The following is a 17,509-nucleotide window of genomic DNA, read 5'->3' as shown; positions in this document are numbered from 1 at the left end:
ATACAGGTGAATTGATTTGCCTGGGGTCACTCAATTATTAAGTGTCCGAGACAGGATTTGAGCTCAGGTCCTGACTCCCAAATGCAGTACTCTATCCCCTGTGCCACACCACCTCTGTGATGGTTTTGTGGAACCAGAAATAGATGGTGCTGTGGAAACCAGTTGAAGTTAAGTTTCTTGTGGGAAAAGTTGATGTTTGTTCATTTATCCTGGGCTTCCCTGGTAATTCTAGCTCTCAAAATGGCTTTGTGTTGCAGAATTTGACAAATTTCTCGAAGAAAGAGCCAAAGCTGCTGAAATGGTCCCTAATCTACCATCCCCGCCTGTGGAGGCACCAACATTACCCATAAACACATCTGGAAGAAAAAAACCCGAGCGTTCTGAAGACGCCCTCTTCGCCCTGTGATGCATTTTCTTGGTCTCCTTTGTGCTGTGCAGAAGAACGCTACTGTCTGGTCACCCCATACTCTACTCCATTGTGGAGAACACTGGCTCCTCATCACCCCTCCTGTATCTATCACCCTTACCCACTCCCTAGTCAGTCATTCCGCTCTCACTCACTAAAAAGGAAACTTCACCTGTCTCTCATTTGAAGCCCTCTTTTATTTCCTCTATGTCTCCCACCCTTCAATACTAGCTTTAACCACCTTTTCCTTTCTCGGCTGTGTGAAATTGGCTGCTGCTACTGAAACTCACCTCTCCCTTTCCCTGCTCCCACCCACCTTACCCACCTGGTCCATCCCCCCAAAAAATGTACTTGCATGAGCTCACTTTTCTCATGTTGGAAACCAGGTATGGCAGGAAGCGCCGCCCAGCCTTGAGATGACTCGTCAAGGTGGTTTCCTTTTTCCCTTGCCTTGTAGCCAAATATTTAGCAGGAGACAATGGAGGATCATTGGGCCCAAATGGATTCAAGTAGAGGAGCATCTTGCTCTTGGTGTTCCCGATTATAGGTCCAGGCCTATACTCCTGCTCTAGAATTCCGCCTTCCACCTCTTTTACTTCTCTGTATACCAGGTTCTGGAATGGAGAGTCTAGCTGGGGTGTTCAGGAGGTATGTCAAGTCTTATGAGGTTTTCCATTCTTTGGTCTGTTCCTTTCACTGTGAGTTTTCCCAGGTTGGCTTCAGGAGACTAGATGGTGGTCTGATGACTTCCCTCCTTTGGCTGCTCATCAGCACGCGTTAACTCAATGTGGTTAAGGGGTATTTGGGGTTTCTAGCACTTTAAAAAGTTTTGCATTATTTCTCAATGTTCCAGCAAACTTTTCCTGTCAGTCTGTTGTGTTGTAGGTCCTTTTGGGCTTCTCTTTCCATGTATTCACATAGAAGGCCCTTTGCTGTAAGCCCATGCCAGTTGTTCCTTAGTAGATTCGGCTTTACCTACTTAGCTAGACAGGGCTTGAAATCTTTGGCAAAGGGTGGCATTGCCATCCTGAAGAAATTAGGCATTGCAGAGGGTACACCCTTTAGTGGAATGCAGTTTCTGTGTGACTTCCAGTAAATCTAGTTAATGGAAGAAAAGTTAAAGGGAAAGAAGGAGACCAGGAGTTGAGTGCATCAGTGAAAATCGGTATTAAATCGTCCAGACATTGGTCACGCAGCAGTTTGACTCTCTCATGTAGGATTAACACTAATGTTAAATGACCTCACAGGAAGGAGAAGTTGAGGATATCACTCTTTGGCCCTCCCACCTCCTTGGCTCTTATGCTTTAAAAGGATTTTGCACTAGGAACACTTGCTCCCTGAGCCCTGGAGAAAGTATTTGATGTTTGTTACTGTATTGCACGTGCAACTCTGGAATAGTTACACTCTGCTGCCTACAAGCCTCCCCATGCGAAGGAATGGCTGTCTGAGTCCTACTCTGCTGGCTTGTTTGAGCCCTGGACAGCTGTGACACTAAGGCATCTCTGCACTACTTTGGGCCCTGCCCTGACACCACAGTCATAAGGTTGAGTCTCCCCCATTGGACAAACTTGAAGTCAACCTTCCGCCCCCTAGGCCCTTCTTTAGGGGGAGTGTTCTCAGTGCCTGTGGTCCACTTCCACACTTTGACTTCCTGCAAAAGGCCTAGGTCTTCAGGATGATCTGCAAAGATGACTAATGGGCTGCCTGAGGGTGGGTGTCCAGCCATCCAGGGAGGCAGCAGCCGCTTTGCCAGGGCCCTCATCCATCCGTCCATCAGGGCTTATCTGAAACTGGATGTTTGAGGAGTTCTCATTTAGGTCCTACCTTTTTCCCTTGCCTGCCTGTCCAGAGCTGCCAGATGGATGTTAACCTTGCTACTGCACAGTCACTGGAGGGGAAAATGTGGCCGTAGCCAAGAGAGTTGTGCTTTGACTTCTTTCTTCCAGGCACTGCCTACTCTTGGCTCTCAATAGCTTACCCCTTGCCAGTTCTCAGAGAACTGACTTTCACCAGCTGGTATGCAGCTACTTGACATGAGTTAGTCCGAGTTTGCTTCATTTAGACCCGTTGAGTCAGATGCTGCTCCCTGGAATGGAGATTCCTGAAGTCGGCAGAGTTCCTCGTGAACATCTGAGGGCAGATATTCATCTTGGCCCAGAATGCAGCCTGATGTTTACAAGCTAAATTCACCTTCCATTATTGTGCCTGTCATGGCCAGCCTAGACTTCTCTGTGGCCCAGGGCAGTGGCATGTACAACGTCAAAGGAGTTTCAGCTAGGGAACATAGGCTTTGGCTGGCAGAGAGCAGAGCTAATTAATTTTCTTCCTTCAGGAAAGAAAGGATGTATTGGAATCAGGGACTAGATGTTGCAGAGACATGACCTGGCAGCTCAGGTTCGGGGTGAGGCTAAATACCATTCTTGTGGCTGAGCCAGAAGCCAGCTTTAGCCCTGGCTGGTTCTCACAGTGAAGAACCAGAGACGCTAGTTGGACCCCAGATATCTGTGGCCTGAGTCCCTTCAGGCTTTTGAGAGTCTATGAGTGTGCCTAAACGTTGAACTTGGGGAACGAGCAACTTGGGCCTGCTGACTAGCTGTCAGAACCAGTTCAACTTCAGCTAATCAAAACCAGATCAGACATCTTCCTTATGGAACTTACCCAGACAGCTTTAAGCTGCTGCTAATCTTTTCCTTGGGCCATTCTTTTTAGTTCCTCCTCCTAAGATCCTCTCTGTTGTCTGTCCCTCCTTTTTCCTGACTTCATCCCCATTTTAGACCTTCTTCCTGCCTTCTCATGTTTCCTCCCACATTCTTGCCTTCTTTCCTCTTTTTCCCATTTTTTTCCTTTCATTTGGTTTTTCCAGCCAGTGTCCTGCAATGTCCTCACATCCGGTGTCCTCATGACACTTAGAGCCCTGGGAGGGGAGGGGGCGTGGGGGGATGCTAAAGACAGACCAGGTTTATGCCAAAGGGGCTCAGTCACTGTTTCTTTGCTTCTCACCCCCTTCTCTCATTGACTTGAGCTCTAAAATTGAGTTGCAATAGCTCCCCTCTTATAGGGACCAGAACTGGCTTATCTTTGCCAAACGTGCAAACATCACTGGGCAAGACGCCTTAATATCTTTTCTTTCCAATCATATTATTCCTCTACCTTCCCCCTGTGTGACAGGACTGTAATTTTCCCAGCCTATGAGTTCTTAGAGTTCTTTTCAAGGAATCCATCTTGGCAGGCAGGTTATGATATCTTTTGGAAATCCAGCTTCTGGCATCAACTAATTTTCCTTGTGCCCAAGGGAAGGCATCTCTCTGGCATAACTGTAAGTACACGGACCCATCCAAGACAAAGTTAAACTTTTCCCCAAACTGTGGGGCCGTGAATGGCTCTTTCATTGTTTGAAACCTCTTACGTTTCAGATGTGAGCCACGTGCATCTTCAGGCCACCTGGGGATCCCATGTCTTTATGTAGGTTTGTTAAGGAGGTTAGTCAGACCCTGAGGAAGCTATCCAGCAATGAGTCCCTGCGCCCACTTGTCAGAAGCTTCTGTTAGTGCTGACCTGTGTGATATCGCCTTAGCCACACTGCGGTGTTTGGAAAAGATGATGCTTGGGGGGGATGCCAGTCCCATAAACTTCTCACCCTCTCTAGCCTCTACCTGGCTGTGGAGCCATGCTCCACTCTAGGCTTTTTCCTCCTCCCACTTCATAAAAGAGAGTCTTGAAATATTACTGATCCATTTTTTTTGTCTGTGTTTGGAGTAGGAGAGAATGATCAGGCCCCTTCCCTATTCTTTAGTCTGGTTTTAGCTTCTTTCTTACAGAAGGAGAAGTTGCTCCCAGTAGCCTATACTACAAATATATGTTTGCTTCCGAACCATTATCTGTACTTGTTACCTCAAATTCTTATGTTTACCTATCTCAGCAAGGTAGGAGTAGCAGCTTGGAGATGCTTCAGCTGATGATGGATGGTGCACAAGGGTTTCCTGGTCATTGATCTCAGTGAAGAGGAGTAAGGCCCTACTGAGGAAAGGTGGCCATGTACCCAGAGAAGAATTCAGCAACAGAGCTAGTCACAGCCCTGGTCCAGGTTAGCCCAATGGGCAGTGCAGCAGAAAACTATAAGTCACGCCTAACTCAAAAAAAGACCGCTGTCCAGTTCTGCAGTGCATCCTAGGGATCCAGGGTCAGTTGCATCTCTGGTGGCGCTGCAGTCAGAAATGGCCTCAGTTTAGCTCTTGCCCATGATTTTTATGTATGCCAATCATACTGAGAGAGTATGTCCTGTATCAGGATCTGACATATCAGCCAGGAATTGCTCAAAGGAACCAAGAAGCTCTTTTTCTTCAGTGTCAAGTCAGAAGCCATAGAAGTACCAGCACCTGTCTCTTGGTGATAGGCTCTTCCCTTGGCTATGACAAGCTCCCCCTCTCGGAGAACAGGCATTGTCGCTCACAGATGTGGGTCAGCAAAGCAAGTAGTCCCGAGGATGAATTGCAAAGGAGGGGGAAAAAAATCATGAACGTAGGAAGTATCTCTGAAAATGTTAGAAATCACAGATATAGTATGTACTTAATTACACTAAATTATTGTTGGAATTCCTTGTAAGTACTAATTATACCTGATTATAGGTTAAAATATTTATTTTGTCAAAATATTTTCTTTGAGCTGTGTTTAACCTTTTCCATGCTCATTGTGTACTGAGATGTAAAAATTAATCATTCGCCTAACTTCGGGGGGGATGCTGGTAGAAAAGGGCATATCGTGAGGTTTTGCATGAAGCATCTGTGCATCTTTGGCCAGCACTCAAGAGCAGTGCCCTGTATGAGGTATGTGAGGATATTTAACCAACCAACTGGCTCAGGGAAGTGAGAGAAAGTAGGAGTGGTGCCTTTGCGAAGAGGCACAAAATATTTCTTCCAGTGAAGGAAGTATGCCATCGTCCTGGGTTGGGGGACCTCCTTGTCCATCACTCAGCGTCCTCTCTCTTAGCCCATTCCCCAGACTTGCCAAGTCCCACTGCCACTCACTAGGCGAGTTAGGTCTCTCTGAAGGCCCACCGTTAAAACCTAGGGATCAAAGTGGTTGATTGTTTCCCTCCCACTGGACAAGCCTGAGGTATTTTCCCCAATATGGAAAACCCCACCGCAGTCTCTGGGCCACCCTCACTATGATTTAGAGCCTTCTTAAGCGGAGGTGATCATTTGCCAAAACACTAGAGTCCAGGTCATTCTTTTCCTTGTCCCCTTCCCAATTCTGTAAGTAGGGTTAAGCACCCAAGTCCTGGGCCTCAGGAAGTGGGAATGGAGGCATGCCTCTTGGGCAGCCTCTGTCATTTTGTTCTTCTAGGGAGAGGGAAAACTGGTTCAGCTTGAGTTCTGTGATAAGCGCTCTAAATAAAGCATAGGACATTATTTTTCCTGGAAACACTGATTCAGCCAACAAGTGCTTTTTTCCCTCCTCCTCTCCCCTCCCCCAAGAGCATTCAGGTAACCCTTTGACTGCTGAAGAAAATCCTTGGGCCAATAATAGGTGATTCAGTAAGGACCGTATCAAACCCAGGGCCTTCCTCCAAGAACCTGTCCTTGGGATGCCTGGCTTCTCTTGCACTTCGATTAGTACCATGCCTACTTTTATTCATAGTAACTCCCTCTCCGGTGTGGGTGGTATTGACCTAGATGACCCTTTCCCCCACCATCACACTCCTGCCATGTTTAAGGGGATGTGTTTTCACCTCCCCATCTACACAAAGCAATAGCAAATATTTTCTTCTTCATATGTGTTCTCCATAAAACTTCATTCTGATCTCACCTGGTTCATTGCAGCACCCCCCTCTCCACCCCCCCCCCAAAATTCCTTATTCTTTTTGTATTTTCTGATTACAGCCTGGGCCTCATGAGTTCCTCCTCCTCCTCCTCCTCCTCTTCCTTCCCCTCCTTCCTCCCTTCCTTGGCCCTTCAGTCTTAGGAGCAACAACTCTCTTCTTATCTGTCAAAGTACACTGAGCTGTTGTTAACAACACTACTTCTCATGTAACCCCATATAATAGCGGGTTTTCTCTGTATATTAAAACTGTAGGCTTTCCAGATGAATATTGGGGGGAGGGCTCAGAATATTTATTTCCTGAAGCTAGTGGGTAATTTGGGAGGGTTTAAGGGATGGGGGTTTGACATGGGGAATATATCTGTTCAAAAGAAGAATGGGTCAAGTTCACTGTCAGATTGCACAACACAGCCAGTTTTCACGTTGCTGCTGTGTGTTCCCATAAATAGATGATGTTGGGTGTAACTTGTGTATGGCTAATGGTGATACCATTGTATTAAAATGCTACCATTTGATCTCATTCCAGCTACCATCTCCTGAGTTTGGGTTTTTGCATGTGAAATATTCCAATAAAAACAACAACCAAACTTTGTAGTGTACGGAGCAGGATGTGGCTGTGTGTGGGAGGAGCCTGACCAGTGTACCCCATTCCCCAGTCCTCATCCTCTCTTTTCTTTTTTAAAAGTAGCCCTCACTAGAGCTTTCAGGCTCCCGATAAACAAATTGTGATCTTCCCGGTTTCCCCTGGGCCTAGCATCTGCAACCTTTCATCTCATTCCCTCGCACAGAGAGCCTTGCACACTGTAGATGTTTGGTCAACCTTTGTTAACTAAATTAAGTCAGGAGTGAAACATCCTCTTTGTGCTCCAGCATGAGGCTCCTGGGCTCGCAGGAAATCCTCATGCTAGTGTCGGATTTGAACTGGCTGCTTGTTAAGCCATCAAGTTTTTTAACAGCTCCCCGGGGCAAGCAGTGTATGCTCTTAGGCAAATCATTTTACTTCTCTACTGAAATATGAAAGTTGAACAAGAGTTGAAGAAAGGTTTCCAAGGTGCTTTTTCAGCTCTAAAATTCTGAATTCTGTTGAAGAGCCTGAGAGGTCAGTCTTCTTGTTTGGTTCCTTAGTTGCTCCTGAAGACTCCTTCCAAGAGCTCAACCTTTGAAAGGAAATTTTTCCAATCCCTAACCTAGCGTTTAATATGTGCTACAAAGCACCTCCATAAGTAATCCCCTAAACAACCAGCACTCCATTGCATCCAAGAAAAACGTCATGCCTTTGTGCCTAGTCTGTGCCAAGGCTAATATTCATCCATGTAACTGAGCCACTCTCAAAAACTGGAGCTATTTAGGATCTGCAAGAGGAGGGAGTTGAACCCCTGAGGAAGGAGCAACAGGAGTTATGTGAGGCCTTCTGTTTTCTAAAAGATGAGCGGCATGAGACCGTCTGAACAGGTTTTGTGGGTTTTGATGCATTCAACCACAAGTGGAGTTGGGGACTAGAACCTCTGAAGCCTTCACTTCAACTCGACATTTATTAACCAACAACTGTGTGCAAAGCACAGGGTTAGCATCAGAATTATTAAAGTAAGAAAGGACTTTTAGAACTTACAGAGCTCAGCCCTCTCACTATTTTACAGATGAGGCCATGGAGGCCTCAGAGTTTCAAGGTCCCATGTCTAGTTATCGGCAGAACTAGTGCTACCACCTTGGTTGTGTAAGAGTCAGTCTAGGTCTCTAAGGGGAAGAGTCCAAAGAATATAGGGTTACAGAGACAACTCATATCCCATAGCCAGCAGGGGATGGTGCTAAGGGAAAACCTGTGCCCTGGTCACCAGCCCAGGGCTGTGGCCCTTGCCTGACCTGGCCTCCTGATAGTAGCAGGACAAGGTTCTGGTTCTATGTGTTTGACCTCATTTCCCTTGTATACTACCTTCTCTGGTATGCAGGAACCCTGTCCTGTACAAAATTCCTTCCCCACTCGGGTTCTGTCCCTCTTGGCAACTGAAAGAAGAAGAAACATGAAGATAGCTCCATAGCAGAAGGTTTTAGCTATTGCCATCGGTAATAACCCATGAGAATATAGTGCTGCCAGGCTACCTTCTACAATCTCAGTTATTGGGTCACATGACACATCCCCTCTCCAAGTAACTCCCTAGAGGTTCTATCGTGCTTCTTTCCAATTCTAGGATATTGGATCTCTGTAAGGACCCGGGCTCAGCTGTGGCAGTGGAGGGTGGGAGAGCATGAGGAAGCTGTTCGGAATCAACATGACCCTTTCAGAACTTTATCTCCAGTGGAAATTAGGCCACTGGCCCCTGTATGGCAAGTAGAAAGGCGAAGTCTTAAGCTAAGAGTCGCAGACAAGTAGGAGAGCTTTGAAAGCTATATATTGAATTTATTATGTATTTCTTTTATACATTTAAAGTAAAGGGAAGATGTGCACAGTAGATACAGATATCTTGAGTTTCATGTATAATTGTCCTCTATTATGTGGTAAATGTGGAAATGCCCCTTTTATTGGGTTTTTAAATTCACAATAAAGAAAGGTTTAAAATGTTTTTTCAAGCTCTAGCTTAGGCTGATCAGCCAGCTAAGTCGGACTTGGGTACTCAGTGCAGAGGGGAGATAGAGAAATATAAAACATGGCTCCAGCCATCAAAGAACTCAGTGTAATCAAGCAATAGGACCAACGTTAAGAGAACAACTGAGTGCTACTCTGTGACGCTGATTATAATGGCAGCTTAGAAGAGGAAAACATCCTCGTGGGCTGGAACAGGCAGAGAAGAACTTCATTCAAGAATGGCTGGCCCAGTATAGTCAAGAGAGCACAAGATCGGGAGTCAGAGAAGCTCGATTTGAATCTCAGCTCGGCTGGCTTAATTGCCTCTGTGACCTTGAACTGAGAGAGGTGGACAGTCAAGTCTACCTCGGGTTCCTCATCTATAAAATGAGAGAGTTGGCCCAGGGGTGGGGAACCTGCGGCCTCGAAGCCACATGTGGCCTTCTAGGTCCTCGGGTGTGACCCTTTGAGTCCAGGTTTTACAGAACAAATCCTTCTATCAAGGGGCTTTGTTCTGTGAAGTTAGAGATTCGGTCAAAGAGCCACACTTGAGGACCCAGAGGGCCACATGTGGCCTTAAGGTCAAAGGTTCCCCACCCCTGATTGAGGTCTCTCTCAGATCTAAACCTGTGACTATGATTAGATGGGGCCCCTGAAAGATGAGTAAGATGATGTTCCCAGGGGAACCTGATTCTTAAACTACTTCTGGGACTTGGCTATACCTTCAAGAGTATATACTCTGCAAAGAAAGTAATTACAGTTGCCAACTATATAGGGTCCTAAAGACTTGTGAGAAGTAGGGAAATATGGTCATGTTAATTTCAATTCTCTGAATTTTGTTGAAGGTCCATATTTCTGATGATCTGACATGAGGTAGAGTCAGAGTGGGAACAAGATAACAGAATGTTAGAAACCTTAAGAGATTATCAGGGCAGTGGTTCCCAACCATTTCCAGTATAAAGGACCCCTTTGGAACATCAAAAAGTTTCATGGACCAAGCCACATGGTAGCAATTGTACTTTTCAGTAGCTGTTGGTTGAGAAAAGACACAATGACAAAAAAAAAATTATGAATTCAGTGATGCGCTGAATTTTCATTTTATTAATCACAATAGCATCTACATATGTGTGGGTGAGACAGCCTATAGAAAGTATGTTTGCTCATTCATTGTCATGTTGCATATTTTGTTGGAGCTAAATAAAAATCGAAATGACAGTGTTTGGTGCGCATATGGATTCGAAGACCCTTTGCAATAATTCAAGGGCCTTGGCCCACAGTCTGGGTCAAACCCCTTTTCAGTTGGGGGAAAATGAGGCATGAAGCTGTTCAATATTCATTTTTATTACACTTGTGCAGCCTTAGGAAGCTTCCTGCATACATTAGTCATGCAAGGTTCCAATGACGGAGGTCACCATAAAAGTGACTATTCAACCATCTGCAAACTCTTGACACCAAGGATAGCGGTAAAGGGAGAGGTAGATATTTGCCTGAAATGAACATAAGTGTCACAGAAGATATCTTCTATAAGATTTGTGGCAGAAGCAACATTTGCTCCTGTACAGGCTAGACTAGTTTTTCCTCTAATAGTCAATGAAGCAGTCCTTGAGATTTAACTGGTCTCAAGGGGTCTAAGAGAACTCCTCAGCCTTGAGACATTTTTCTGACCCAGAGGTACCACAGTGGCGAATGAGGAGGGGAAAATATGCCCAACTGAATCAATGCTGTATCCTTGATGAATATCTCTTCCATGCTGTTGTCAAGTCAACCTTCTTTTGTTAAATGACGGTCAAGGTGTGTTTCATTTCCTTCCGGTCCCAAACCTGAGCCACCCAAACTGTGTTGGACCTGAACAGTCTTATTCACAATAATGTATATTAATTGCATTGAATCCTGTGACATTGTACAGTAAAACCTCCTTAGTGAAATCTACATTATGAAAGACATTGGAATGGCCTAGAATTCAGGGGTGGGAACCTGCAGCCTTGAGGCCACATGTGGCCCTCTAGGTCCTCAAGTGTGGCCCTCTGACTGAATCCAAACTTCACGGAACAAAGCCCCTTAATAAAAGGATTTGTCGTGTAAAACTTGTGAGGCTCAAGATTCCCCAGCCTTAGTCCCAGATTGAAAACTTGTTGAGGTCAGGAACCATGTCTTCAGGATCCCCCTCCCCCCCTGCAGGCTTTGAAAGATTGGGGCACATAACCATATCTTCAAACTTTATCAGGACTTTTAAAGCCTGAGCAACTTCTAGAAGCCCTGACCTGGAGTGAAGATCAGTGCATGCCAATGTATATTCTAAAGGAAGGAAAGAATGAGAGAAAATGAAGGAGGTTGGTAAAGTAAACGAAACCCAGACCTTTGAAGGAGGAGAGAGCTCAGCTTGCTGTCCTGGAGGCCCTGAGGAACTCTTACCTTGTTGGCAGATTCCAGAGTAGCACTGGTCCACCTTCACTCCCTCCTTCATTGTTCTCAAGAAGCTCAAAGCACTTGACAGACATGACCTCATGGAAACTCATCATTGCTAAAGGAAGGAGGCATATTTTCTTTTGCCTCTACGTTACATTTGTTGATGCATGACTGTAGAAGAGACTCCAGACCCTCCAGCTGGAAAAAGAACTTGAGTTCATTTCCCAGACAGTGGGATAATAGGAATGAACCCTGGACTGTTCCCTGATTCCAGCTCTAACTTTTGACTCACACCACATAACCCTAAGGCAAATCACCAAGTCTCTTTGGGTCTCCACGGAATCACAGAATTTTTGTGTTGGAAGAGACCAACCCATATGCAAAAGGAAGCCTGGCTGGGACATATCTAACAGCTACTATTTGAAGATCTCCAATGAGAGGTTCCAGAAGGAAACCTCTCCCCTTCTGAACAGCTCTAATTTTTTGGAAGAATCTTCTGATGTTCAATCTAAATGCCTTTTTGCAACTTCCCCCCCGCCCCAAGCTCTTAGCTCTGCTTTCTGAGGCCAAATAAAACAAATTAATCTCTCGAAGTGGCAACCCTTCAAATAACTAGGTAGTTAGGGTCTAACTCAGGCTAAACTCAGTCTGTTCCTTCCATTGATTTTCATATGATAGGGACTTAGGGCTGTTCACCATCCTGATTACCCTCCTCTGGACTTGTTTCAACTTACCAACCATGGTGCCCAGGACCAAATACTATTTCCATTGTGGTCTTGACCAGGGTGAGTACAAAGAGACTATCATCATCTTATTCCTGGAAGCTACTGAACTAACTTTTTGGCTGCCATATCCCACTTTTGGCCCATTGAGCTTGTGGTCCAGTATAGCCCTTAGATCTTTTTCAGAAAAACTGTTATCTGGCCATGCCAATGGCAGCCTGTACTTTTGAAGCTGAATTTTTGAACTGGTATATGGCTTTACATTCATCCTAGTGAATTCCATCTTAGTTGATTCAGCCCAATGTCCAGCCTTTGAATCCTGACTCTGTTGGCCAGTGTGTCAGCTCTCTCTTCCGCCTTGGTGTTATTGGTGAATTTGATGAGCATGTCATCCAAGTCATTGTTAAACAGGGACAGGTCCAAGTACAGGTCCAGTGGATCCTCCTGCCAAGCTGACTTTGGACCTTTAATGATTATTCTTTGAGTCCATTCATTCAGCCAGTTCCAAATTCATCTAATTCAGCGTCCTTCTGTCAATGAATCAAAGAGCATTTATTGCATGTTTACTATGTGCCAGAAATGTGATACGTACTGAAGATACAAAGAAAAACAGTCCCTGCCCTCCCAAAGGTTACATTTTAATGGGGAAGACCACCTATAGGTAAGTAGGTATGTACAATATATAAGATTTGATGGTCCATTGGTCATAATTCTTCTCCACAACTTGACTAGTGTATGAATTAATTCAATGCGAAGTTATACACGGTAGTTATATGAGATTCCATGCCATCTTGGGGAGGGAAGGGGGAGGGAGGGGAGAAAATCTGGATCTCAAAATTATGTAGAACCGTGTGTTGTAAACTAAAAATTAAAAAAAATTAATTAAAAAAATAAAATTAAATTAAAAAAAAGATTTGATGGAATAACCTTAAAGAGGGAGGCATCAACAGCTGGACGGACTGGGAAAAGACTTCTGCAGAAGGCAACATTTGAGTTGAATCTTGAAGGAAACAACAGATTGTAAGGGGAGAGCATTCCAGGCAGGAGCGATGATAGCCAGTGCAAAAAGAATGAGACAGGAGTGGGAGCATCAGGTATTAGGCACTTACAAGAAGGTCAATATGGCTGGATGGTAGAGTACACAAAGAGAAAGAATGTGTAAGAAGACTGGAAAGACAGAAAGGAACTAAGTTGTGAAGAGTTTGAAATGCCAAGCAGGAATTGATATTGGATCATAGAGGTAATAGGGAACCACTGGAGTAACGGAGGTGATAACGGTCAGACTCTCTTTGGTAAACGTGTAGAAGATGGACTGTAATAGAGAAGAGACTTTGGGACTAATTAGAAGACTACTGCAACAGTCCATAGGCTGTTGGGAGCAGAGAGACTAAACAGCCTAAAATTTGCCATCCCTGTGCCAACCAGTGCCATGACTGCCCCTTACTTGGATGAACTATCATTGGAGAGAAATTTGGTGACGAGGGCCTAAACTAAGGTGGTAACCGTGTGAGTAGAGTGAAGAGGACATATCACTGGAGGTGTTGTGGAGATAGATAACAAACTTTGGATATTGGGGGCGATGCTGAGGACATAAGGATGACATTAAGAATTTGAATCTGAGTGAATGGTACCGTCTAGAGGAACATCGAAGTTTGGGTGAGTCTTTGTGAAAATATGAGTTCCATTTTGGACATGTCATGTCTAATAATAGTATACTTTAGAAAATTATTTACTTAAATCTAAAGAACTTATTATGTCTACAGTATTCCCCTGGTCTGCCAGTTTTAGCAGCCCCATCAGAGAAAGAAATGAATAGCCATAGCAAGCTGGCGCTTTGCATTCACGACTGCCTGTTCTATGTATTCTTCCTTTGACTATTTCTAGAATGACTTATTCTAGAATTTCCCCAGGAATTTGTCAAGCTCATTGCCCCTAAATATTTTAGACTGATTTCTTCCTTCTTTTTGAAAATCAGGACACATCTTTCTCCATTCCTGGAGGGCCCCTGTTCCCCAACCTGTTAAGTATTGCAGACAGTACTTTGGCAGATTTTTTTTTCCCCAGTCTCCAAGTCACAGCTCATCTGAGTCAGGTGACACGATGATCCTGGACTGGTTGCTCCAGCTCTTGTAACATTCTCAGATTCTGTGGTGGGCAGCTAGGTGGAGAGGTGGATAGAATACAAGGCTTAGAGGTTACAATACTCGAGTTCAAATCCTGCCCCAGACATTTATTTAGCTAAGGGATGCTGCGCAAGTTACCGAACCGTCTGCCTCAGTTTCCTGCAAAATGGGGATATAAGACCACCCGTATCAAATGAGTCATGCGCAAGATTCGGGACGTTGGCGCAGTATACAAATGCAAGCTAGAATGGTTGATATTATTGGGATTCTGGGGGGAAAGGTCGGAGAGAAGCTGGCGAGGCTGGAGATGCATCCCCGGGGGGCGGAGCCGGCCCACCCCACGCCAGGTGCACCGCGCGCCCGCAGCTGGGCCACGCGCAGGTCCGGGACGACAGCCCGCCGCGGCCTCCAGCCTGCCCCCTCTAGGGCGCGGGGGGCATGTGACCCAGTGGCAGGCTTCCCGGGAGGATTACATGAGGTCACCGCCGCGCCGGGAGCCGTGATGCCGAATCACTCCACTCCGGCCCCGCATGCCTATTGGCTGCTCCGCCCTGGTTCTACGGGCGGGGATCCTCCCCCTACCCCCTCCTCCGGCGCTCGGGAACCAAACTTTGCCAGGAAAAAAAAAGGCTCTAGCCTCGCGCCAGCCCATTGGCTGGTCCGGCCGTAGCCCCGCCCCGGGCACACGTGGTTCGGCTGAGCCTGGCTCTGGACGTGCGGGAAGGCTTTTGCTGGCCTTAGGTGTGGGAGGCTTCCTTGAAACCCCTATCTCCTGCCCCCTCCCCCAGCCTCGGTACGTGCGACTCTATAATTACTGTAGAAAACTATCTCGCCGGATAGATGACTTACCGGCTGTTCCTTATACTCAGTTTCTTCCCCTCCCCCATGGCGGGAATTAATTGCATCCTCTGTTCACCCCTGATCTTGCAATCCCTATCTTACTGCAGTGATCTACAGAGGCGCCCCCTTCTATAGGAAACCTTTCCTGCTCCCCGATCTCCCCGAAACTTCCTTGAATTCATTACAACTAAATTCCCATCTTCTGTAGGAAGCCTTCCCCAAACCCTCTTCCTTTCCAGGGATCTCCCTCTTTTAATTATTTCTTATTTATCCCGTCTATAGCTTGCTCTGATGGTTTGCTGCTTCCCCCTTAGATTGTTAGCTCCTTGAGGGCAGGGACTGTTCTGTTGCCTCATTTTGTGCCCTCACCGTTTAGCACGGTTCCTGGCATGCAATAGGAGCTTAATGTTTAGTAAATTGATATATTCTGTATGTATACTTATATATGGACATGCTGTCTGCCTGAGTTAGAATCCCTAAACTAAGATCCCCAGTATCCATAACACAACATCATGCAAGGTAGGCATAAGTGCTTGTTTATTGAAAGCCCTCCTCATTTCCAAAGCATTCTTATCTCAAATTAATTCCCAAAATCCCCATTTTACAGATATGGAAACAAGCCTAGAGACCAAGGTCAAATAGCAACCTAGTGGTTCTCAACCTCTAGCTCGAATATCTTTTATGTTATGGGGCCCCTCTACTGGTCCCTGGTTTGCACTCACCTCTTCTTGCTCACTCTAGGCTTGGAGGGAATAGGTCCTGCGTGGAAGCAGGGTTATATGGCAGTGTCCGTGGAAAGCCAAATATGTCCTTGGTTGCCCACAGCTAAGAAAGGTTGGGAACTTCTTACTTCTGTGAGTCTCCATTCCCCACTCCCAGATGCTAGGGCCTCTTCTCCTCCCTTCATCCTTTCTCCTCTCTTCTCCTCCCCTCTTCTCTCCTCCCTTCTCCTCTCCTCTCCACTCTTCTGTTTGGACTGCCAGTTAACCAGCCCTAGACCCTTGTACTTTGGATGTTTCCCAGATTTTAGGGGACATGGTGGGGTGGGGTGGGGCTCTTAAGGCCTTCGACCTTACAAATATTCAATCAGAGGACGGGAAGTAGGAAATTGCATCAGCCCTGATCTGGGCTGGGATCTATCTCTAAAGAACTTCAAAATCTCTGCAAATCAGAGTACTTTCCATTGCCATCCCAGGGAGGTGAGAAAGCTGCTAAAAGACCCAAAAAGCCAGAGAACAAGGATGACCTTTGAAAAGTTTAAATGGAGGAACTTTGTCTTCTGTTGCTGTTCCTCCCTCTCAATTGGGGAGGGAATGAGAGATAGGGAGAATGAAGACCACACACACCTTCTCATGCCCCACCCTGGTGCCCAGCATCCCAACATTATTTCTATCTGAAAAAGGTCTGATGTACTACAGGCTCAGTCTGGCTCCTCCTTCAAAGGGTATCTGCCTATTGGTGTATACCTACTCAAAGAAAACCCATGGCATCATGGGGGGTGGGGGGCAGATATTTGGTTGGTGAAGAGGTCCTTCCCAGCACTCCTCAAATAACACCTGTGTATAAGGTGTCTCTTGGCCTAACAAAACGGGTGGTCTTCAAACAGAACTACCAAACCCACCATACTTCCCAACTCCATGGCTATTTCTAGGGAGAGTTATACAGGGGGATACTTCTGAGATTTTAATCTTCCTACCTTTTTCTTCTCCAAAGATACTCCTTGCTCATCCTGTCACCCACAACACCGCACATCCAGTCATCAGCTTTTTTAAAGTATAACACTGTGTTGTTCAGTCATTTCAATTGTTTCTGACTCTTTGTGACCCCATTTGGGGTTTTCTTGGCAGAGCTACTGAAGTGGTTTGCTATTTCCTTTTCCAGCTCATTTTACAGAATGAGGAAACTGAGGCAAACAGGGTTAAGTGATTTGCCCAGGGTCACCCAGCTGATAAGTGTCAGAGGCCAGATTTGAACTTGGGACTTCAGGCCAGTGCTCTATCCACTGGCCAACTAACTGCCCATATTTTGAAGTATAATACTTCCTATAGAAGGAGAGCCCTGAGGAAGATAGTTCATATGCGGAACTTCAAAATTACAATCATATTATTCGATAAGCTTGGCACAGATTTAAAGCATTAAATCTCTTCTAAATTCTTCCTGTTGTCACTCCCTTTACAATGAGAAGATCTTTCCTTCATTCAGCCCCAGCCACTGAGGTCAATTGTCCTTTCTTGCCTGTCCACCCTACTGTCTCTCCCAGGATCATCTCAGATCCTCACATCTCTGGAGCAGCAGGGTCCATAGTTCAATCAGTAAGCATTTATTAAGAGCCTACTACATGCCAAGTCCTGTGCTAGGCACTGGGGATTCAATACCAAAGTGGGCCTTTCAAGATCATTGCCTTGACCTCAGTTAGAAACAGCTCTTTTCTTTTTTTTAAATTTTTTTTTAAATTTTTATTTTACAACACACAATTCTACATAATTTTGAGTTCCAGATTTTCTCCCCTCTCTCCCCCCTCCCTCCCCAAGACGGCATGGAATCTCATATAACTACCACGTATAACTTCGCATTGAATTAATTTATACACTCCTGAAGTTGTGGAGAAGAATTATGACCAATGGAATGAATCATG

General features: G+C 45.5%; 1 protein-coding gene across 3 annotated transcripts in view; it reads left to right on the top strand.

The window, feature by feature from the left end:
* Nucleotides 1–6,810, top strand: part of TOM1L2 (target of myb1 like 2 membrane trafficking protein) — a 142,684-nt gene extending 135,874 nt beyond the window's left edge. For all 3 annotated transcript variants that reach the window (XM_036739690.1, XM_036739696.1, XM_036739685.1), the window contains one exon: nucleotides 258–6,810. In XM_036739690.1, the coding sequence (XP_036595585.1) occupies nucleotides 258–406 (149 nt within the window). In that variant the 3' untranslated portion in view covers nucleotides 407–6,810. The remainder of the gene's footprint in view (nucleotides 1–257) is intronic.
* Nucleotides 6,811–17,509: the final 10,699 nt, after the last annotated feature.

This window comes from Trichosurus vulpecula, chromosome 1 (assembly GCF_011100635.1).
Source record: "Trichosurus vulpecula isolate mTriVul1 chromosome 1, mTriVul1.pri, whole genome shotgun sequence".
NCBI lineage: Eukaryota > Metazoa > Chordata > Mammalia > Diprotodontia > Phalangeridae > Trichosurus > Trichosurus vulpecula.
This window is presented reverse-complemented; position numbering and strand designations above follow the sequence as displayed.